Below are 25658 nucleotides of genomic sequence, written 5' to 3' on the forward strand. Positions count from 1 at the left end.
ATTAGGAATTTGTAAATCTTGTGGATTTCACTCAAATCCAAATCCAGATGTCATAAAGGCTTGCCAAACGGCGAATTTAGATTTAAAAATCCAAATTCACCTCCAAATCCAAATCCAAGGGGTATCCAAACGGGCCCTAAGGGATTTTGGAATCTTGGATTTCCTCAAAATCGTAGTTGGGAGACGAGATAGAAAATATTCTAACTGTTGCGCACCTCTTTGCCTGTGAAAGCACTAAAGCAATTTTTGCCTAATTGCATGGTGAAAAAATGTGTTTTTTAGCGAGAATAATCTCAGCACGTCATGAGTTCATATTCGGACAACCCAGTTAGTAATGACAGGTGAAACAACCTCTGTTTGTGTGTGTGGTTGAACAGATTGAAGATTATTATCTTTGGTTTTTTAGAATGTTGGTTCAATACTGGTAGTTTCTAACTGATTTTGGAGAAATCTTAAAAAAAAACATATTCCTAATCTTTATTTGGAAAGATGAATGCCGGGAAGGCAGTGAGGCATCTTTTCTTTTACGAAAATGCATAATCTGCATTTTGACATTCTTTTGACGATTATTTCTTGTCTTTGATCTGATTATGCAAGAAATTATGCCGTGTCTGACCTAATTTCCCTGAAGAAAAACAACAATGGTTATTCATGTCTTTGATCTGATTATGCAAGGAATTCAGTGGTGTCTAGGAAAAAAAGGTTATTCAATAAATTGTTGCCATTCAAAAAACAGAGGAATGGGTACAAATACTGATAAGAACTCCTTATTCATTGTCAAAAACCTAGAGGTCGGGGGTTCAATCCCTGCTTACCTACAGGCGCAGATAAGCAACCGCATCAAAAATCATCTTAGTTATAACTGTGCCCTGCTAAATGATGAGAGAGAGAGAGAGAGAGAGAGAGAGAGAGAGAGATTTACATTAAATAGTATACATATACAAAGAGATGATGAAACACTGGGCATCCCCAACTTTTTCCTCTGTAATATACTAATATAGACAATGGCCATTTCATCTTTGAAGGATATTTTAAGTGATGTTCATTTCTGATTTAATTGTTTAACAGGCAGATTTGATTTTGACGGTTAAAAAATGAGTTACATTACAAAAAAGTGTCTCGGATGAAGCGTGCCAGCACCCGTGAAGATAACCTACTGAGCACCTCAGGGAGCACTCGCGCCGAGATGCCCGGCAACACAGGAAGCAGCTCCTGAATGACCTCAACTATATCCACCTCCTGCCAATGCTCACCATCACAACAATACATGTCAACACTCATTCACATCATAAAATTTTGGGCTGATCAGAAAGCTAACTTCCATAATAATAGTATAAATTAAAACCCTCCTTTCCATCTCTTTTCTTATACTAGGGAAACTTGGGTTGGGAGATCGATGAAAGCCGATTTACAATAAGAGATGCAATGTAAATAGCTGAATAAACAACGAAAATGGATCCATTGGAGAAATCGATTTGAAGCTTAACTAAAAAGGTACAAATGTGTAATGACCCTTTTCTTCAACCTCTATAAAGAACATTAAACACTCAAGAAAAAGACTGCATTGCATTCATATAGCAGTAATGGCAGCACTCCATTTAATATACCATGTGCAAAAACACAATATAAAGATAGGTGGAAGATGGGCAATCTGAAGTTAATCTCTTCATGTATCAATTCAGTCACATACAAAAGATTGGGGGCATTACATGGAGGGATGTTGTGGAGAATATGTAGGGAAGGAGAAGAGTAGATGGGGAAGGATAGATGGTTGCCGCATCCAAGGGCGCACTGCTCATGGAGGGGGTGTTCTCTTAAATGATTGAAGATGGGCGATCTCCAAGTGCACACTGCTGCGAGGAGGATGGGGGATGGAGGATAGATGGGGTGCTCACTGCACCTTCACCATGTAGGAGATGCACTATCTCACTACCACGGCTGATCGGCTACACTAGCCAACTTCACTTCGAGACAAGGAAATAATAAGCAAGCATAAACCCTTTCCTTACCTATCCAACCTACTTATAACCAATACAAAACAAGGTGCCCATATCAAATCAATGCCTAAGCAAAAATGTCAAAGAGAGTGGCTTTTGCCCAATGCACACAGAAGGGGTGCCCCTATCATTTCAGTACCACTCTGAAACACTCCAAAGTGTCATATCATATCCTCTTTGAATGCTATATGGCCCTTGGCGCCATGCCCTATAGAGTGACTCCTACTCCATTTGCCTCATAAGTAGGCCACCTCCGCATGATCCGGCCCCATGAATGATGTTCAATCACACAAAAATCTGTCCCATATGGCCCATCCATTCGATCCGCAAACACTAGATCAATGTTTCTAAAAGGGAACATTACAAAATGCAAACAGTGTTTTTCTATTGTTTCAGCATATAAGTGGGGAAGTGATATATCTGCCCCTTTTGATTACTTGGGATGCCCAACGGCAGTGTATCAATGACTGCAGAGAGGCTGATGTACTTCACGTCAGAAGGATTCAATGGGGCTGATTGCCACGTACACTGGCCCTGGGTGTCCCAAGTAATCAAAAGGGGCGGACATATCACTTCCCTATAATTGGCAGCATTGTAAATTTGTGATGGGTTATCAGTAATCATTTCTTGTTCAGATAATCAGACGTGAAAGTCGGTGTTGCTTTTTATCTGCTTGGAACTGATATTTGTAGGGCTTGCATGCTGATCTAGTGTTTGACTCTCAGTGTATTATCTTTATGGTCATTAGAGAAATCAATTTCAATAGATGGACAACTAGGAAGCACGGGTACTCTCCCGGGGCTGCCGCACCCGCACCCGACACGTATGGGGTGCGGGTACGTCCGGGGTGTGTACCCTATTTAAAAAAAAAAAAAAAAACTGGTTTTGGTGGTTGCGTGCGTGTCGGGTGCGCACCACGCGTACCCGACACGTCCTGCTTCTTCCTGCTGCTTCTCTTTCCTCCCCTGTACTTTTCTCTACTTTCCTGTACTCTGTATTTACATGTAAACCATTTAAGTAAATGGACATTTACTTAAGATTTACATGTAAATAACGGAATACCCCCCTTTTGGATTTATTAAAAATAGTTTCAACACCCAAATCTAAAAAAAAAAAAAGTCAACTCTCCAATTCTAGTACAAAATTCAAAGAAAAAGGGTCGGGTCAAAATTTTAACTTTCTTAACTTCCAAACGGTGGGTTATTTTTCAAATTTAAAAATTCATAAAATCTATCGTGTCCAAACATTATTAAATCCCAAAAGTCCGGTAAAAAAAATCTCATAATTTGGTCTCTAAAAATTATTCATCTTGTCAGGCACTGGTCAACACACTGGTGACAGACTTTTTTTTCTAATAAATGATGTATTGATGCCTCATGTATGGAACTTAATCGCTTATGGAATGAAGAGTAATATTAGAATTTTCCATTTTGGTGATGTTATTGTTATTTAATTGCTCTACAATTTTTTTTTTTAATTTTTATAAATATATAGTAAAATATTAAAATATATTATCATATTCGGCGTACCCGAACGTACCCGCACCCGGTTTTTTTGGCAAATCACGTACCCACGTACCCGTATCGTGTCGTACCCGCACCCCGTACCCGTGCTTCATGGACAATTACGGGAAGCAAGATGGTATTTGCATCCCACTAAGCACTATCTAATTATGAGAATAGGTGTAAAAAGAAAGATTATGCACAGGAAAAGAGTTGATTAATATGGAGGAAGATTACTTCCAATTAGACTGGATCATAATCAAGCACCACATAAGGTTTTTGAACCGATAATTCTATCCGGCGATGCAAGCTTATGGAAAATAAAAGAGTTGATTAATATGGAGGAAGATTACTTCCAATTAGACTGGATCATAATCAAGCACCACATAAGGTTTTTGAACCGATAATTCTATCCGGCGATGCAAGCTTATGGAAAATAATAAGTAATAATTTTGTGCCGAAGAACAAGGCAATGATCCCCCATCGTAATCTGGTAAAATGAACAGTTCTGTGGAAGGGCCTCGAAATGTGTATGAATTTTGACACTATACCAAGAAAGACAGCACCTTGTAAAAATACCAACAAATCAAGACCACAGTTTATTATGAATTCCTCAAATGGTTTAATGTTTATATGATGCAATCGTTCCAATCAGATTAGTCGGGGAGACACATATGGGTAGAGGGTGATTCCACCAACGTTGTCTCATAGGCCTTGGGAAAAAGTTATGGCCAGTGGAGATTTCCCAACTACATTTCGCGCATATGGCTGGATATCAACTCAAGATTGGAGATACACAATTCTCTAATCCCTCATCTTGTTAACAGCATGGAAGATGAGCTCATGGAATCAGGCTCTACTAGGAAAAGGATGACTGTTTCTAATGCTTACCCTATAACTTAGCTGTTGGTAATTTTGGGTTTTCTTCTAATTTTTGGGATTTCTTTTCTTTTTTCTTTTTCTTTTTTAGGTAGGTAAGCTGGGATCGAACCTGCGACTTTTGTCCTATTTTCTATTTGTAAATAGGTGTCTCCTCATCCCAGGCTTCTAATTCTCAATAAAGTTAGTCTTTCTACCAAAAAAAAAGTATCAGAGAAGTGCATCTTAGAGATTGACTTCAATAATTTGGCAGAGTTCATTTACAAAATCACTAGTGATAGACACATTGATTGAGAACTACAATGCAAAACTTATATATGAAGTTATCTATTCAGTATTTGAAGCAAGTCAAATGGTAAGATGATTAAATAGTTCACTTCTTCCCTGGGCACACAAATACGGAACAAACTTTATAGATGTCCACGCAATTAAAAGTAAATAAATAACAAGAAACTAATACAGTTCCCCAGCAATTCTTTTATGCCTAATCCAAGTACGGAAAAATACTTTGGTTGGGTCAGAACAAAGGACCATAACTACTACATGCTATTCATGTTGATATAATATCTTTTCCAGGAGAATAATCCTCACATAACTCAAATTTGCTCGTGTGGATGACCCTTCCACTGATTCCCATGTATAGAGATCTAATTTGTACTTACAAATCTCAAATGAAAAATTTTAGAACATGCTAAAACCATCTGTTTCCAACCCTTTTCCTACATTGACTTGAAACTAGAAAAAGAATTAAGAAATACTACGATGGTATTGACTAAATTAAACATGAAACGACAATGTCAAATAGTTAATATCTGACATTTCCATCTACCCATAACTTCACTTAAAATATCCCACTGCCATATGGTCAAAGAACATTTTCAACATTGGTGATTTATATAAAACAAAACGAAGTGCTCAAGACAGCATTCATATGAGGTGTATGGGCTCTGACTCAAGCTAATCAGAAAATTTTGTGAGCCTCAGACCTCGTGAGTTGAGCTTAAGTCTCACTTCAAACCTCCACCCTTAACAATGACCTCAAGTTAATCTCTAAATGCTGGCATATACCAAGGTACAGTGATAACTTGCAAATTTGAGAATCATGACATTATTCACAATATTAAAAAACAAGAACAAATTCAAAAATACCTGAGTGGTTGTTCTTGTTTTTGAACTTCCTGTAGTTAGGAATTCAACAACTTTTTGAACATTGTTCAATATAATTTTATCCTCCTCCGTGACCGTAGGTAACAAAGCTGCGGCAGGACTGAGAGATGAAAAGACGGGAACCATGGTAAATATTGGCGCTGAATTTCCAATTCCCAAGGCTGCGGCTATTTGTACCAACTGCTGTCTTGACAAAGCATCAATGCCTTTTACAATCTGATTTGCATGAAAAAACCACCAGTTAGTAGTAAAACATTCTAAATTCAACTTTATCACCACACCACAGAAACAAATGAAATATACCTATTTAGTTAATGGGAACTGTGCAGAGTTGCACCGGTACCATTAGACAGAAATGGCAAACACCAATATTTATATGTACTTACTGTCAGATTTTGTGGCCTTGCAACACCTTTATTTACTTAACTATTATGTTTACTTCAGGCAATGTGGAGCAGACTGTAATCACATCTTGTTTATTTAATAAAGTTACTACTAGCTTTTATGTTTCCTTCCTCCTTTTTCAATGTGCTGGAAAGTCACCTTTGCCTATGGAAGAAGTTCCACAACTTCAGGGGTGCGATTTTTTCATGTGAAATAGCTACCACTATGTATGAATGCCAACTTATGTGTGGGCAATAGGGGTTGGCTGGTTTTGGATACCAGAATTAATGCATTCCATGAGAATTATTGGGACATTATTGATGTTAAATTCCCACATCCTAACTATACTGCGGTTGTTAGATTTCCACAGTCAAAGTTGTTTTCAAACATGATTTGTAGGTGATTCCTGTTATTGTTGTATAATGAGAAGAGTACCTAACAAAGGGCTATTACACCTCATAGACAATAACTAGAACAAAAAATGCATACAATTTAATTAGTGCACAGCATCACTATCGTGAAACTGATATAGTTTTACAGAAATACCTCATCTAGAATGAATTCTCGGAAAAAATTCCCCTTGTCCGACAAAAGAAACGCTAAGGCTGCTCTTGTTTTGACTGGCTCTGATTGAGATGCACTTGATGGAAATCCCTGAAGGAAATAACCTGTTTGACTTTGTAATATACCAAGATCGGCCATATTTCCATTCATTTCCTCTCCACCTCCACTTTTAGCTGCAGCTATGAAATTCTCAAAGGCTTGCATGACATCAATGAATCTTTCGGCATCAAACACTCCTGTTTTTCCATATATTGTGTAACGCAGAGCATTTCTCAACCGTGGGGATTCGTCTGTCAGGAGTCTCTGATATTAAAAGTAAAACGACAAAGGACGTAATCGATAAATTTTAAAGGTGGAGGAATGTAAAAACAAAGCCAGATCAAGAGCTATAAATGTAGGGTAAACAATTTACGCAAGACACATAGCCTGCAAAAGAATTGTTGTACATCAGCACAAAGAAGTTTTCTTCAACTCAAGCCAACGAAAAGATCAAACTGGTTTCACTTTTCATCTAATTTTATCTAAATATCCACACTTTATATAAAAACAATATCTGCATTCAGTATACTACCAGCACGATTAGAAAAAGGCAGAGATCTGCTACATAAATGAGCATTATCAAGATTATGTTGAGCAAGATAGTGCTCTTTACTAATCAAGAACCATATAGTTCCTACCAGTAAAAAAAAAAGGAAGGAACCATATAGTTCCTACCAATCGTCAACCATTGGTATACATGCATAACACCCAAAACTGTCACACTCGTATTCCCTGCAACCCACCTCGCACGACACCACTCGGTGATACTGATGCAGTTCATCCTACAAAAAGAGTTGAAAGAACAGGTGCAAGAGGAGATGGCTCTCAAACCCACAAAAATGGACCCACTAAGTGGAGGACCCACATTCAATAGGGTGGTGTTTATGTGTGAGTTTTTATTCAAGTAGAGGACTCACTGAGTAGATATTGTGTCCATTCATTGTTATGTTTTAATGTTTTTTTAGTCTAAGTGAAAGGACCCACTAGGTTTGGTTTAAGTTATGTCAAGCCATGTCACTTGGATTAAAAGGGGGTAACCTGCGTTAATGTAAGTTAAGTGACTTAACCTGTGATTAAAGGTCGCTTACGTTTTGCTTAAGTTAAATGGCGGGACTTATTTTAAGTTGTTCGCAGGGTTTAAGAGAGGAGAAATTCGTCTAAATTTTATGAGCTTTTGGGGGACGTCCTAAAGAAGGTAAAAATGCCTACATACTGTGGCAATTGTGAGGGATATTGAAAATAAAGAAAGGACTAGTTCTTGGCTTCTACATTTGTCTCTTCTGCATATTTCCCTTGTGTGAAAGAATATCAGACTTGAAGATTGAAGATTCGAGGTTCGTTCCACAGGGGGTGTTGGATCTCTTCGAAGGAAATGTACTATCCTATGGCTGTGAATCCCTTTGGATAGAGCTTTCATTCTTCGTTATTTGTGACTCATTTTTGTGTCACACAAAGGTCAGTACATCCCAAATTTTATTGTGGCGGTTTTACATATAAAAGTGACTTATTTTCAATAAGGTTGTTCCCATCAAGAAAGGGCTAGGTTTATTTGTCTTCATCAATTGAGCATATATTTATATATTGTGGCAATTGTGAGGGATCTGTGTCCAGAGTGGTATAAATTTCAGATTACCTAAAAATTTCAGATCTATAATAAATTTCAGATCTGCTGTATTATAGGTCTCTATTGATTAAATTGGAATAATATAATCTGTCTCATACTAGAATAAGATCCTAAATCAAATTGGTATCAGAGCACAAATATATCATAATCATTCCTATTGTAGGTTTGGTCCAATTGGATCTACATCATTTGGTATCAAAGCTTTCATTTTAGTATCAGTCCTATAGTAGGATTAGATCTAAATTTGATCCCTTGCCACCAAGCGTCATCCTCACCAAAACCAATGCATAACCACCAATACAATGCATCTGATTTGGGGACTGTGCCTGGAACAATCACACCAGTCACACTCAGTCGGTGGCATTGACTCCAACACAGGTTGGTGAGAGCTCGCCACCAACATTACAGCCATTGTCAAAGGCGCTACTCGTGCCTCCACAAATCCCGCCATGACAATCCTCTATTTGATAAAACATAAGAGAAGAGAATAATTGGCACATGTTCTCAATATCAACACTTCAATCAAATTGCAGAATGACCTAGAATCCACTCAATCCTAGATATAGCTTTGATTTATACCAGAAATGACAGACACTTTAGGAACATTGAGTATTACAAAAAATAAATCACTGCATGGAACTACCAATGCTCAAGGAATGACTCTACCAACACCAGCTTGTTTCTATCAATATTTTCATTTCCAATAAAGATATTACTACTTTTATATTGGAGACAAAACCAGCAATCGTGAAGCTAAACTTCTAGCGTCAATATGCTAATTGTATCAAACTTCTTCTTCTTTCTTTTGAAAAACAAAATCGCCTGTCGATTATAATAGAAAAATGCCTAAAATTCCTCAACAAACTGTTTCTGGCACATATCCCCATGTATATTCACATCCCATGACACCATGCATCAAAGAAATGCTCTTAAAAGACAAGTAATACCTATAGTATACCTGTGCAATATATGGATATGCTTCATCTACAATGGCAAAATCAGAGTTTCCCACTAAAGCTATGCCTTCCAGCACACCAATTGCTCTGATTATCAGAGCAAAATAAGGAGGTATTCTGAATGGATAATCAAATGTTATTTGAGCCAAGTCTGCTGCCAGCTCTTGGAAGTTGATATTTTTGGCCCCACCTCCTTCAAGTGCCTGATCAAAAACTTTAGCCAGAACTGGCAAGATTGGGTCTAAATTGACCCCTTCTGGGATGAAATCAAGCTTGACAAAATCCTTGACTATAGCAGCATAATCTCTATGAATAAGGTGAGCTATTGCTTCAATCATTCCATATTTTTGATCATCGGTTAATTTTGTCACAAGGCCTGCAATCGTAATAGCATGAAATAAAATATTTAGATATAAAGACCACACACTAGAAGATAACATCAAGTAGTTTACAAGATGTCGGTATAAAGGTACATTTCAACAAAATATTTTCCTGCCACAATTAGAATGTTTTGTGAATATAGATGAAAAGAGCTTCCATGGCATAAATTGGGAAACAAATACAGAGCATTAAATATATATACACATGTAAGCAGAGTAATATAGTCCCTATCTTTATTTCATGTGAGGTCAGGTCAGATACCCTTAGAAGTGCCTCAAATGCTTTTTCGTTACTATGATTCTGATTAACTAATAGCAGGTATGTGGAAGTTAAAATCTCCACTGCGATCTAAAAGGTGAACCCAATAAGCCCTCTACAAAATTGAGTGCGAGATTCTTTACATTGTAAACAGAAAAATGAAGTCATTTGTGCTACATGTACATATGGTTTCAAGGTAAGCTTAAACATATGAGTAGAAAATAATAATGATTGTGTTGAGTGGGGAGAGTAAGCTCATAGAATATTTCCTCAATTTGATCCATCCCAATTAACGGCTATTGTCAAGAGTTCCTTTTGCTACATCAAGACATATATTGTCCCCATAGATGTAACCTGGTTATTGCTACATTAATAAAATTTGCTACCTTTAAAAAAAAAAGACATCAGCATTCACATGATCTCTGCTTCCATGACAAATTTCTCAAAGTCAGAGAGGTAAAAATAATAATATAACAGAACAATGCTATATAACATATGTTAGTGTTGTATCTCAAAAAAGTTGTCGCTGTTCCCTGTATACAGGCACCGTGTTTATACCTGCCTTAATAACCATCATTAAGTAATGGTTGTTTAATCCATCCTTTATTTCTGAAATTGTACTTAACTATGAAGAGAGTGGTAATTCATTTTTTTGGATTTTTTCTATGAATCAAGGATTGAAATTCAACCTCCATGGTAGCATAGCAAAGATAGGGCTTCATCTCTCTGAATTTTTGTCAAGGTGATTTATAGAGATCACATCACTTCATGTGGATGCTAGAGGGTTGATAGTTCATGATTTTTAGAGACTAATGTTGAATTTAGATCAGGTCATCGAGCTTTAGGGCTCATGATCTCTGAAAATGCAGTCTTTGTGCTGACAATTTGATTTTTTAAAACATGATCGTTATATCCTATTTAATTGTTTCTAGGATTTCTGGAGATAGTTTTGGGAAGTTGGTTATCTATGAAACTATATAGGAAAAACTACATGGGCAAAACTACGCTCTACAGGATACCAGATGAGAACTTTGTTCTGGGTTTTGTGGAGCTGTGTTAAATGAATTGTCAAATAGCTAAATCCCTAAGTGACAAAGGATGAGACGTGTGGCCTACAAGAAGCTCCCCAGATGTATTCTGGCATAGTGGATATTGAAATAATGACCAATATCGTTCCCTATGATGATATGAAAGATACAGGGAATTATTTAATAAAGAGGAACTGCCAAATTAATGCTTCCTGTTGCTATAAAATTAAGAAAGAACATTGCCAACTTAGGAAAATTGTGTCAAGAATACTACTCAGTTTTGAGCATAATAAGGAATGAACAGGCATTGATGGAACCAAAACCTCCATATGAATCCATGGATTTTATGACTGAATCCTCGAAAGGAACACGGTTGGTACATCTAATGGTTTTGCGACCGGATTTTGGACACACTGATGCAACGATACTTCACTGTCTAAGCTGCACCAAATGGATGATGCAGATAGGAAGCTGAACTATAGGAAGACATGATTGTCCACTTTGGCAAGTCACCAATCATCTTCTACTGATATCGTGTGGGCAGCTTGTAGGGTTCCCTTAAAAAAAATTATAGGGTTCCATGACCCAAGTGCAGTGCACTGTTTCCCGAAGAATGGGCACATTTTTGGCATAAAAACAACTACTCCGAGTGAGGCTTCTGAGCTGATGTGGCTTCTAAGACTCTGACTACTATACCAGCTGATACTGTTTAAGAAACTGTTGCTACTTGCTAGTGTGACACCATCTATTCCATCGTCTAGGCACCAAATTTTATTACTGAATTCATCATCTAAGCTGCTTAGGCCCTCGCTGCTGCTAATTTCTCGAGTATATTTGATATAAAGAAGTTCAAAATTGAGAAGATATGAATTTGGAGGCAAGAGGCATCTGCCCATACTACGTAACAAAAAAAAGATATGAATTTGGAGGCAAGAGGCATCTGCCCATACTACGTAACACTTAATTTGAATCAACGACCTAATATGGTTTATCTAGTTAAGAAGATATGAATTTGGAGGCAAGAGGCATCTGCCCATTGCTAAGTAATACTTAATTTACTTCAACCACTTAAACTGGTTTCTCTAGCTACCAACATGGCATTGTTTACTTTATATAGATAATCATTTGATGAAGATACCTTACAAAGGTTTGATTATAAATTACGAACTTTACTAACATGACTTTGTTTACTTTACAAGAGATAATTCTATGACGGATACACCACAGGGAGGTTTTATTATGGATTGAGAACTCTTTACCAACATGACTTTGTTTACATTATGAGAGATAATTCTACGATGAAGATACGTTAAAGAGGCTCTTATTATGGATTACAAACTCTTTACCAGGACACCTTGATGCTTATCCTGCATTTTGTGTAATAAGTTTAGCCTCTATGTGGTCCATCACATTCTCTAAACACAAAATATTAAGTTATTGTGGCTATCCCATGATAGTTGGAAACATGGATCCGCTTCTAGAAACAAACCATCCCACCCAATATAAACTTGTATATATTATATGCTGCTAACCATGTAAAATGATGACCTTTCAACATACACTCCTATAGGGTGGACTCTGGATTGTTACCAAAGTCGAGTATAGCCAACTTTCCATCTGGAGTTCGGATCATATTCCCTGGATGCGGATCAGCATGGAAAAAGCCAGTATCAAGCAACTGTAAGTCAAATGGCAAAAAAAAAAAAAAAAAGTTAAGACAAAAAGTGTACATAGAGTAAATTAAAAACGAAATTGAAAATCATGCTGATTTATAAAAAAGTACTCAGATTTGAGTTTTTACGGTCTGTTTGACCTCGAATTTAGTCATCCAAAATTGATTTCCTACCACAAACTAAAAGATCAAAGAGAACCAATGGTCGATCCAACTGCTACTGATATTGGCACTACCATGTTTTGATAATTGTATTAACTCATTTTGTACTTTTCTTTTTACTAAGAGCTTTTTTGAGAATTGCGATGAACTTTGACAGACAGTTAAATAGTAAAACGGCACTGTGAGTCAGTGCAATTATCAAAACATGGTAGTGTAAATATCAATAGTGTTTTTTTAATCTAAAAATGTTCAAAGTGGGTTTTTCTTTAATTCTAGAATTGGATTCAATCTAATTAACTACCAGAATCCAATTCCCAAATCCTCCAACCCGTTGTGCATTCCCTTCCCTAGAAACGCCCTATATCACCGGGCATCACAAAATTGACTTCCACCAAAGGCATATTCAAATTGAAGTTAACATTAGGGTTGCATGACTTGCATAAATAGGGCAGTGAGTTTTAACATCCCATCAACTAGAATACATAAACCAAATCCTTCAAATTTTGAACCGCTGGGGTATTAAACAGTTGTTCCCTACCTCATAAGTACAATGTCAAGACCCAAAAATTGTTTCGAGGTAAACAAAAGATTCTAATCATAGAACTGCATAACTAATGAGAGCATAAAGGCAACCAATATTTGAAGAATCATAAACACCACATGGAAACGGGAGCCATGAAAAAAATAACTTTTATTTTAATAGATGAAGCACTTCAGTGGATAGGATGCACAGACAACACAGTTGAATCAAGATGAAAACTAAACACAGTTGGTGCATGTATGTTTCACCTGTTTTAGGTAACATATAACTCCAACATTGACCAGTTCCCCTACATCACTCTCAGTACTTTGCGATAGTTTTTCTCCATCTACCCATCCCGTGGTAAGAACCTTTCTTGATGTGTATTTAGTGTATGTCTTGGGTACAACAACCTGAAATATTCAGAACTTTCCATAGTAATCACACAACCCAACCACATACAACATAGGTGCATAGAAATGCCAAGTGAAATAACTGATAATGTGTTCCCGGCTCTCATATAACAAATTTCAAAAGAAGTTAGAGAAAAAACATTTGATCCCCACAAAACAACAAATTTTTTTTTTAAATGAAAAAAGTAAGAATAACATAAATTTAGTTGAAAAACATGTAATTTACACCCAAATACACAGCCTATGGATCTGTAAGACTAGGTCTTGGCAGAAAAATGTGTTAAACATAATAGGCAGTGAAGCCATTCCTAGATCTGTCTCCATGGAACAAAGGGGCATATGTGGTACATTGGCAGAATTATAGCACCAGGTCAACATTTCCCAATTATAAATGAATGAAAAATCATTGTCTTGCGTAGATGTACGGAATCAGTTAGAGGAGACACCATGGATGTACAAATAAATATCTGTCGGTGACTGGAATCATTTTCAAATGAATGATGACTCATTGGATTCTACAATGGATTTCACACATGAATCAATGAAAAGAACCCAGCTATACCCCCAGAGCAAAATAAACAGGGTTATGCGGGCTCCTAGTATCCTTGCCATCCTCCACGAACTCTTACATTGTTAAAAGATTCTTACCCTACTCTTTCTAAGATTTAGGTGGAAATTCTCATTTCATTGGAAAGAGCGTGATCTTCTCTGTCATTGAAAAAGGTGTAGGTGTTCTTGCATCGATGATGGAGAGAATCTTGATCGTAGTGCCATGGCCTTCCAAGAAACATATGGCATGCATCCATAGGGATGATGTCGCAACCTATATTGTCTTTGTACTTGAAGCAACGGAAAAAGAGATCAAGAACCTTTTGTTAACCAGCACCTCAGCTCCTTTCTTGAATCATTGGATCTTGTAGGGACGAAGGTAATTCTCATTGAGCTTCAGCTTGTCTATCATCTCTTGAGCCACGATATTCTTACTGGAACAATCATCAATGATAAGGTTGAAGAAATTATGATGCTTATCAGTTTGTGTGCTTTTGCTATGGTGTCCTCTTCGCTTGTTGCTTCTCTAAAATTATTTTTACAGCTAGTAGGTGACTGTAAATTATTTTTTACAGCCCTACTTGCATCAAACACGCTTCTAAAATTTGAAGATGGATGAGCAAGGTCAAGGCTTCCACATCCCTAGAGTCATTTCACACCTATGGGACTAGAAAAGACTTCTGTTACCTCCACCTCTGCAGTCCTTACCATCTCACCACCCAGCTAGGCTCAGGTACCACATAAGCTTCAGATGGAATTTGACTTGGGAGTGGAAGGGACTAAGTAGCCCCAAACTTCTCCAGCTTGGAGTGACATAAGTAAATAACTTCTAATTACAAAGGATATTCCCCATTGAAAACCACCAAAACTCATTTTTGGAGCGGGCCTACTGAGCAAAGGAACCTTAATATCAATGATTATTTTCTCTTCAAAGAGGCGCAATCTTTAAAAACACTATTGTTCCTTCATAAGCTAATAAAAGTGCATATGGGGCCACTCACCACATAATCCATCCTTTGTCGCCAAGTGATCCATGTTTGAGGATTAGCAAACTAAAATAAAGTGATAGGCAAGCCTACATATCTTTCTTTTTCTGAAGCTTCACAACTGTTCAACTTCCTAGCTAGACCAACAAAACATTTCAACACTTTGAGGGAGTGCAGGAAGCTCGACATCTTAGTTAGGAGAGAAGCCACTTCAATGGAAGCTGAAATTAAAGAAAAGAAGTCCCTAAGGTCTTCATAACCTCGCACCCTTCGATTCGGCCACACAAAGTTAGATAGAATTAAAAATGAAGACATTCGTAAAGAGGTTGGGGTAGCACCAATTGAGGAGAAGATGAGAGAGCACCGCTTAAGATCGTTTGGACATATCCAACGTAGGCCTTTGGATGCTCCGGTGAGAAGAGATGACTCGTGCCAAATTGATGGAGTAAAAAGAGGTACAGGAAGACGACCGAAAACAACTTGGGTGGAAACAGTGAGGAAAGACTTGATAGCTAGGAACATAACAGAGAACATGACCTTGGATAGGATAGAATGGAACAAAATGATCCACGTAGAAGAACCCAACTAGAACCAGGATTAGAGCCGGGTAGATTCCTTTTGCCCTCATTAATTTTTTCTAAAGGATTCATTTAGCCGACCCCAACTAGTTTGGGACAAAGGCTTTGTTGAGTTGTGTTGAGTTGAATAAACTCGTCATCATTAAAAAAAATCCCCAAAGAAGATTTTTGTGCTTGGAGGTCTTTCCCTAGCAACTCTCAACTCTCAAAATGCAATTGTGAAGCATTTGAAATATATTGAATAATTCATGTTGTACAACTACTTGTTTGCATATTGTATAAAATACTGCCTTGAGATACTAAGAAACATGTGATGTGACCAGTATAAGATCAAAGATCCATGGCTGTTGTAATTACCATGTGTGTTCAAATCCAATAATATGAATTTTTAAAATTCAAACAACAAAGTTGATATAAAAAAAAGGAAAGAAACTCTTTGGTTTTTACTCTAAAATAAAATTCCTTTTGTTTTTGAAATGATAACTAGCTTTAATACTAAAGAATAAGGAACAAAACAAGGAGAAAATAAAAATAGGTCATGCACATTTTTGAACCTCAATTCCTACTGCTAAGTAAAGAACTTCTTTTTTGAATGGTTTCATGAACGGGTGCTAAAGTAAAGCACTTAAAGTATGGGTTTTGTGCATCTCAAATGATTCGAGTAGTCAGAAAATATAATCAGGCGCACCTGAGGAAGGTCCTTTTTCATCATTTCAGCAAAGCGTGTTCCATTTTCCCCCTCATTAACATAATCAAGTTCCTCAAAAAAGCGAGCAGCCCACTCATCTACCAATCCAACAACATCAATAGAGATCTGGATAGAATCATAGAATGAAAGAAAACCATAAGTAAAGCTAACTATTATTTGTTATGAAGAAAATATGAGTAATTGTTATTTGTTAGGAAAAAATGCTGGAACTGCTCCAATGTATTCATTTTGATCAGTTACCTGAGGGAACCGCCGCAATACTAACCCCAAGTTACGAATGATGAACAAATCAACTGTTACTGTCTCAAGCACAAAAGGACGTTGTACTTTAACAGCAACCAAATCTCCATTTTCTTTTAGACGGCCTTTGTATACTTGCCCTAATGATGCTGCAGAAAAGCATACATCACTGCAAGTTAAAATGACAATGATCCTCAAAGAAGATAGCTAATTCCAGATCTACATATTTTTGAACGAGAAACTGAATGGGTGATTAAAAATGTTGCGACTCCATGCTTGTACCAGGAAAATTCACATCATTCCATGGTAAGAAAGCATGCAGAAGCATGATTAATGTTGTCATCTTCCGACACAGATCTACATATTACATATATTGTATCAACACAAGGGTATGCAATGGATATAAACTTGAGAAAGTATCAGCAAAAGAAATTATTGTCAATATCTCCATATCAGAGCAACTCAAAAATTACCAAAACAAGTGAAAGGAAGAAATTTGCCATAATTGTAATTATTAAGTGAGAATACCGGCAGCAATTGGGGAGGAAGTAAGTTCTGAATAGATATTCTGCCAAGGCTGACCAAGCTCCTCTTCAATAAGAGACATGGCTACATCATCTGGAAATGAAGGAACCTTCAATATCATCAAGCACATTTCAATCAGGTAACTCCAAAAGGATAAAACAAAGAACTCAGGATTTTGATGTGATACGCTATAATCATTACGGTCAAATCAACATGTCTTACATATTAGGGTGCAAATTTGTTTTGTCATCCTCGGTCGACTCTCTTTTATTAATAAAATTCACCATCATTATATATATATATATATATATATATATATATATATATATAGAGAGAGAGAGAGAGAGAGAGAGGAAACTGTTGGTGCGCTTAAGCTCACCAAGCTTTTTTTTTGAATGGTAACAGAATATATTAAACGAAGACTGAGGAGGTCCCCCTTACAATATAAAGACACACAAAAAAGCCACGAAGAGCTGATACAACCCCATAATATTCACTTAGGGCGGAAGAAAATCAAAAAGCTCTAAAACCTGCTTCGAAACTCAAGCTCACCAAGCTTATGGTGCGCTTAAGCGCCCAATCACATGGGGGCCCACTTTGTTAGGATGATCCAAAGCATTCATTTGAAAGGCCCTTACATAGATGGGGAATGTACCAAAAATCAGCTCCATAGAATCATCCTAACCCATCCATTTGTGGAGGTCAAAATGGACAGACATTGTTTGTCCACAAATCTGCCCATTTTTGTCCTCCACAAATGGAGGGGTTAGGATGATCCTATGGAGCTGATTTTTGGTACACCCCCTATCTACGATAGGGCCTTGCAAATGAATGGTTTGGATGACCACAGAAAATGTGGGACCCATCTGATTGGGCGCTTAAGCGCACCATAAGCTTGGTGAGCTTAAGCGCACCAACAGTTTCCTCATATATATATATATATATATATATATATATATATATATATATATGAGGAAAAGGATTGTGAGCTTGAGCGTTGGAACATATTCGTGAGCTTGAGCTCAAAAACCATTGAGGCTAGGGGTGGCCAACCGGTTCGGTTCTCGGTTCTCGGTTCCTTTTTTTTCGGTTCTCGGTTCTCGGTTCCATGAACCATAAGAACCGAACCGAACCGTAGTACACAGTAGGACCGAACCGAACCGGACCGAACATAATCGGTTCGGTCCGGTCCGGTTCTTCGGTTCTAAAGGCTAATTATTAATTATTAATTATAATTTATAAAAACTTTTAATTAAAGTTATTATATAAGTTACTTTCTTATTATAAGAATAGTATTAACTATTACTATTAATATTATAAGTAATTTATATTATTAAGTATATGTATAATAGAAATATAAAAATATTATATATATATATATATATATATATATATATATATATATATATATATATCCAAAGTTCGGTTCTTCGGTTCTGAAACCGAACCGAGAAGATTAGACCCGGAACCGAACCGAATAAGTTCGGTTCTTCATCAGTGGAACCGAACCGGACCATAAATATTTTTTTACAATTCGGTTCCGGTTCGGTTCTTCGGTTCTGGTTCGGTTCTGGCCACCCCTAATTGAGGCCCACATTGTTAGGATGATCCAAAGCATTCACTAGAAAGATAGGGTGTGTACAAAAAATCAGCTCCATAGGATCATCCTAACCCATCCATTTGTGGAGGTCAAAATGGACAGACCACAAATCTGCCCATTTTTGCCCTCCACTTTTGGAGGGGTTAGGATGATTCAATGGAGCTGATTTTTGGTACACACCCTATCTATGATAGGCCCTTGCAAATGAATGGTTTGGATCCTCACAGAAATTGTGGGACCCATGTGAATGGTGCACTCAAGCGCACCATTCCTTATTAGAGCTTGAGCACACGAACATATTCCTCTATATATATATATATATATATATATATATATATATATATATATATGAGGAAAAGGATTGTGCGCTCGAGTGCACCTAAGCTTAGGTGCGCTCGAGGGCCCAAATACATGGGTCCCACATTTTTTGTGCTGATCAAAAGCATTCATTTGCAAGGCCCCATCATAGATAGGGTGTGTAAAAAAAATCAGGTACATTGGATCATCCTAACCCCTCCAAAAGTGGAGGGCAAAAATGGGCAGATTTGTGGCAAACGCTATCTGTCCATTTTGACCTCCACAAACAAGTTGCATGTTTTTAGGCAACATGGCCATATGAAATGTCGTGTGCCCCTAGCAACAAGCTATTGCATTGTTTTAAATAGTAAGAAATCTTATTAAAAGAAAAGAGACCAAGGAGGTCTAAAAAGACAAGGAAATAACAAGAACAGAGAAAAAACAATAGGAAGCTTGCATCTAGGCAAAGAAAAGATGCTTTAGGGCAAAAGGAAGTCAAATAATTCCATGGATGCCCTATGAACCCCATCTCTTGCTAATTTGTCAGCCACCACATTAGCCGATCGCCTAACATGTTGGAAGGAGATTGACAATTCTCCTATCTTATCTTGAATTCATCAAAATATGGGGCAAACCTCCAAGGATAAGAGTGGGAGCCGATCGGCTCCAAAGAACAAGCCATTGCATTTTTGTGGGAAGGAAATTTGTAGTTAGGGTTTTCCAATTGGAAATGGATTTAGATACAACAGATCTAAAGATTTAGATTTGGAAGATATCATTGATCGTCCTCCCCATCTGAGTATATGAAGAAAACGAACCTAAAAATTGATCAGACTCCACGAGAGGTGGTTTAGGCTTAATTCCCCAACCATGTATTGCAAAACACAGATATAATCCTCACTACCAAAGATATGCAAGAAATAACATAAAATAAATATCAATTTTTCTCTACAACATGTAATCTAAATGACATTGTGAGCTTACAGATAAGAAATTTGTTTGCTCAGAAGCCATATTTGAAATAACATGCTTTTACTAAAAGATAGGAGTCTGCTTGTAATGGGACCTGATCAGTTTACCTTATCGCAGAGTTTTTGCAACTCAGTCATTGCTGCAGGAGACAATATATCTGGTCGAATGCTCAATGCTTGACCAAGTTTTATATATGCTGGACCCAAAGAGGTTACGATCTCCCGCAATTCAATGGCTCGTGCAACTTCATTCTAGAAGAAAATATTGAAAAACCAAGTAAATGACAGTAATGCAAAGATTGGCCACAAACAGGAGAGAGGAGAATGGTTAAATAATGAAGGAATAATATTCAAAACTACATCTAGTATATGACACTTATTTATTAGTCTGGCAATTAGATTTATTACCAAATATAAAATGAAACCACTAAAGACCGTCTACTGATTTGGCAAAAACAGAATCATGTGACATACTAATATTTTTTTCTTCCTATATCATGTTGACGGGGTATGTTTACAGGGAGGAAGAAATATCCTCAATTAATGGGCAAAAAGTATATCCTCTCAATTTGATGAGCAGAAAGTAAGCAACTTCAATGTTAAGCCAAGGGCTGCACAAAGCATTTCAAAGCTGAAAAAAGGACCAGATCTACAATTAAATGGACAATAAATAGTTAATAGTCAACAATGATAATAATCACCATGCTTTCACATTTAACTGGCAGCCACTGGATGTGATTGATGCAACCCAACTATTTAGAACCTTCACAGATAGTATAATCCATAGTTTCAAAACTCCTCCACGTCATCGTAGACTCCTCCGAGTCGACTCCTTTTTACCTTGGTTGTGTTCTTGTCCAAGTTCGTGTTTTGCCTACAAAATCAATCAAAACTCCTTTGACTCTCCCAAGTTATGACCGCGTCAACTGACTACTCAGCCGCATCAACCGAGTAGTCGACCGCGTCGTGCCAAGTCGACTAGGATTTGCTTTGGCGGCATTCGCACCCACATCCACGCTTTAAACCATGGGTTTAATCACAATGGAAAGGAAAAAAAACAAAAACAACATAAAATAATCAACAGAATCTAGAAAATTATCATTTACTTTGATATTCAAAAATTTCTGATGGAAATAACCATCAAAATCCCATATAAAAATCAGACTTTTCACAATCATTCAAAAAAAAAAAAAAAGAAATCAGACATTTCATAATAATGTCCAAAAAAGACCTAGAAATAACAATTACTAATCATAATTCCTTTAAAAACGAAATGTAGTCTAAACTTTGACATAGCCACTTTCCTAACAATTAAACTGCCTAAAAGAGGCTCTCTTAGACTCCAGAGTCCAAAAAATCCTAGATTAGAAATTAGAAATTTTCAAATTGAGAGTTTCTCAAAACCCAGCTAACCAATTTCAAAATTCGAAGCACGTGAGTGTATATGCATGCATGCAGGTATGTGTGTATAACAAAAGGTAACCTTCCAAGGATGAGAAACTTGAAGCACTGCATGGGGAAAGAGGTACGACATAATGAAAAACAAAAGCTGCACAGATAAGGCAGACAAAAGTGTTTTTTCGAAAGGTAAATAGGCAGACAAAAGTTCAGAGATGAAAATAATATCAAAGAACTGGTCAGAAAAAACTGATGTTAATAATAAATTATCATAGAATCAAGTTAATATTTGACTGTCAAGTATTATGGACCCAGGAGTATAGGTCGGGCACTCAGTAACACTGTTTGAATTTCCAACCAATACTTGATGACACTGCTGCATATTTATAAATTAACATGCGTCCTTTCTGTTATACTGCTATATGTCTCCTCTCCTTCCTACCAAAAAAAAGAATAATTGCCAAGGAAGCCACTAACTGGCAAAGGGATGGAACTCTGAGAACAGTTTTGCTTTGGAAAAAATAATAGGAAACAGGTGGTCAAATCTTCTAACTGTCTACCATAACCACAAGCACTTAAAATGCAAAAAGCAACATGACTACCAAACTAAACAGTGGAATACCAGAATATTCCTGATGTGTTAATGATTCAATGCAATATTGAAAGAAACAAACAGATCAGAAGCATGTGGTAACAGGTTCACCTCTTTTACTTTCTTCTTTATCACGTCCCAGGCTAAACGAGATAAAAAGCCGCCAGCAACAGACAGTAACTGAACAATACGTGTTGCAACAGCTCGTGGTCGCTTTCCCCAATATTCCAAGATGATGGCAGGATCATACACCAAAGGCAATGTTTCACTGCTTTCGGCAACTGATAGCTGAAAAAGAACACATGGCAAAAGTTGACAGAACCATAAAAAAAACAATCCATCTAGGGACAAAACAGAATATTTTATCCACAAACTTCAGACTAAACTTGCAGAGCTAACACATGGCATTAATCCATGCATGGAGTGCTAGCTCAAAGATGACCACAGAGAGATCATTTTGTCAGGGAAATAATATTAAATATATGTATGAATGTATGTATGTATCAATTCATACCAAATCATCCAGGTCAAAGAGTTCTTCTGAAAGAAGAATTTACAGTCTTACTATTGTAACAACTCACCAGTCTCATATTACACATTGATTATAATCAAAACATTAAAATTGTAGATAGTATTAGTTATGTCAGAAGCTGCAGGTCGTCCGAAAAAGAAGGATAGATTAACATTACTATAGGTATCAAAACCATGCGCAAGGCTTGGATTAGACATGAAACTCAAAGGGTCCCCCACAAAGGCTAGTGCCTTCCTTGTTCAATGGCATAGACAATTTAATAAAAGAGGATCTCTCATAGGCCGACCCCAACTAGTTTGGGACAAAGGCTTTGTTGAGTTGAGTTGAGTTGAGGATCTCTCATAGATTGAATAAATTCATGCTTCGAGCTGTAACAATATCAAATCAAAGAGGGATCACGAAATTCAATATTTTAGCCAAATGGAAATTCCAAACCTCCATGGCACTTTCTTCCCAAGTTCATAGAAAAGAAATAAATTCTTTTTACATATTCCATTCCATGGTTCACAATTCTCATATTCATCAAAAGAAATGATAAAACAGGTAAAAGGCAAATCTTGGTGTTAACTGAACTTGTTTATGAACTGGAACAACATACCATGATTTTATATTTGCATTTTACTGTTCATGGAATATGGAATTTTCTCTCTTTAATAGAAGAACGATGATAGAGGAACCATGTGATTCATGGTTTTTTTGGAAAAATGGTGTGGCCCGTGCTACATGTGGAACTTCAATAGTGATTAGCTCCATTGATCTAATGACCACCACCATTCCAACTCATTGCCTTTGATCTGCTTGTCATGGTGTAATCCTAAGTCTTTGAATAAAACCTCGGTAAAATAAGTATCTTATAAGAATCTTCATGGTTTCTTTCTTATGCTCTTTTATCAAGATATTGATCAGTAGCTTAGGACCATCCACTCACAATTGCGCGGGAGGCAATTAGCAGTACCAGTGGTGGTCCACTATATCAACAATGCCGATCACCATAGAGTGACATGCATATGATGTCCCAGACTGGTTGGCCTAAAACCAACAAAAGAAGTGATTCTTCCTAGCATTGCTCTTGATGAAACTTGCTTTCATGTCAATTAAATAAAAAGTATAAATGTTCAGAAGCACTAGTCGCAATAATATCCCTTACAAAGAGTCTCAGAAAAAACGAAGTGTTGCTAACAAGATTTGTCTAAAGACTCTAAACACACTCTTTGTATTTTACAAGTAATATCCCTGACAAAAAACCAAATGTCCAGAGTAAAAATTACACTACGGTGACCACCTAAAGCGCCTGAGTTCTCATAGCTTAGCCGTTTCATTTTGCGATTGTAGTCATTCTTCCTCGATTTTTTTTCAGATGAAAAATGCATTTAACTAAAAAAAGAAAAGAATTCAAAGATTCAAACAATACAAAACCTGCCAGTTACAACTTCTTCGAAACATACCCTAATTCATCATCATTCAAAAAAAAAAATAATAATAATAATACAAACCCTAATTCATCATACACATTTTGCAGTTTTTCTCAAAAAAATCAAAACCATGTACTGATGCAGGAAAAAGGAAACATTAGACAAAAGAAAAATTAGAATTTAACAATCATCAAACAGAATAATAAAGCAAGAAATTCAAACAAACCTCAACAAGACGAAGCTGAATATTGTCATCAGCGAACTGCGCGTCTGACAAATTCTGCCCTCGGAGTCCTCGCATAAGCGTGGACAACTGCTCGTCTTCTTCCATCTGTTTTCGCACTCTCCTAATCTCATCGGAAACGTCCCCAATTCTCTGTCCAATACAAAAAACCAGAAAAACAAAAAAACAAATCCTAATCAAGATACAGAAACCCTAGATCGATCTTTAACAAGTCCTATTCAAATACCGACAATTTCAATTCGTTTACCATAGAGGCCCCATTGATAGCCTTTGGAGGAGTGCCATTAACAACCTTTGGCTTAGGGATTGAAGGACCTGTGTCAGCCTTGCGCTCAGTAGAGACAGCAACGATGCTCCTTCTCCGAACTCTGGTTCTCGGAGGGAAGAAAAAGGAGCCACGAGTAGAATTTCTCTTCCACTCAAAGCGATCGTCTACTGCTAACGTGCGCCGGAGGGGATTAATTCCGGAGCAGAGGAGGTGTTGAGATGAGGCGTCCATAGAAGTACGAGATATCGGGAGACGCTCTCCTGAAATTACCGCTGGAAATTGGCCACAATGCAGTGACTCTTAAAAGTCCAGAGTGCTCTCTCGAGTGAGAGAGAAGAAGAAAATGGACTTTTTTCTATTTCTAACTTCTAACCTTTCTATTTCTTCTAATTTTGTGGGAAAGGCATTGGACTGTAAGAAAACACGTGGCGCTCTGCTCAACGAAGGACGAGGGTCGCGTTTTTTATCGGGTAATGATAAATTCGCACCCCCCTGTAGGATAATTCGCATACCTGTAATGCTCCGCCAGTTAGCGTAAACAAGGGTGCGAATTATCCTACAGGGTGTGAATATATCATCGCTCTTTTTATTTTATGTTTTTAATCTTTTTGTGCGCCACCATTTTTCCACGGCCATGTATTTTGCATGACAACTTTTCCTTGGCCGTTAGCAATGCCCGCAAGGGCCCGTATTTATTCGCCCCCTTTTTCCCCTGAGCAGCCCCCTCTAGTGCGTATCAATTATGACTACATACACTACAAGCGGGAGGCCCGAGGAAGAAAAGGGGCGAATATATCATTGATAAAAAGCAATTTTTGGGCCTTATTTACGTGAAATCAAGACCGTTGATCTTGTAGAAGATCATGAGATATAGGAGTATAGAATCAATGGCTAACTGATGCGGCTTTATGGATAATCCGATCAAGGTCCTCTAAACAACATTTGGCAGGACTCCGATGCATAAGCGATAAAAAGGACTAAATCAACGGTTTAGCTTTTCTTGATGGAGGGAATGCTAAATGACCAACGGTCTCAATCTCACGATATTTATATGGTGGGGCCTCATAGTCCACTATTTTTCAAAAAAGTATTGTTCGGCCCACTTCATAGGATGATCCAAACCGTTCATTTGTATCTGTAGAAGAACTGCACATTACGTAAACCTCTATACAGAGAGAAATTCAGATCACTCCTAGGATCAAAATCAGGAT

At 37.3% G+C, this 25658-nt stretch overlaps 1 protein-coding gene across 1 annotated transcript; it reads right to left on the minus strand.

Moving 5' to 3' along the window:
• Nucleotides 1-899: 899 nt before the first annotated feature.
• On the minus strand, nt 900-24816 carry LOC143862463 (Protein kinase superfamily protein). The gene is made up of 13 exons (XM_077373514.1): nt 24427-24816; nt 24162-24311; nt 22103-22279; nt 20110-20253; nt 17137-17242; nt 16609-16757; nt 16348-16473; nt 13403-13546; nt 12370-12457; nt 9115-9488; nt 6476-6796; nt 5528-5761; nt 900-1239 (listed from the first exon to the last, which is right to left on the minus strand). The coding sequence occupies exons 1-13, from the start codon at nt 24676-24678 to the stop codon at nt 1105-1107; spliced, it is 2400 nt and encodes a 799-aa protein (XP_077229629.1). The 5' UTR covers nt 24679-24816; the 3' UTR covers nt 900-1104.
• Between the last annotated feature and the right edge of the window lie 842 nt (nt 24817-25658).

This window comes from Tasmannia lanceolata, unplaced genomic scaffold (assembly GCF_043159265.1).
Source record: "Tasmannia lanceolata isolate RefF3 unplaced genomic scaffold, GAP_Taslan_0.1 ptg000037l, whole genome shotgun sequence".
NCBI lineage: Eukaryota > Viridiplantae > Streptophyta > Magnoliopsida > Canellales > Winteraceae > Tasmannia > Tasmannia lanceolata.

Bases quoted from the DNA above. Each gene is read 5' to 3' on its own strand.
- LOC143862463 (XM_077373514.1), bottom strand. From the start codon at position 24,678: ATGGACGCCTCATCTCAACACCTCCTCTGCTCCGGAATTAATCCCCTC. The intron at 13,547-16,347 runs GTGCGCCTGATT...TGAATATTTCAG, and splicing joins TGAAAAAGGACCTTCCTCAG to GTTGTTGTACCCAAGACATA. The intron at 12,458-13,402 runs GTGAAACATACA...TTTGACTTACAG, and splicing joins TTATATGTTACCTAAAACAG to TTGCTTGATACTGGCTTTTT.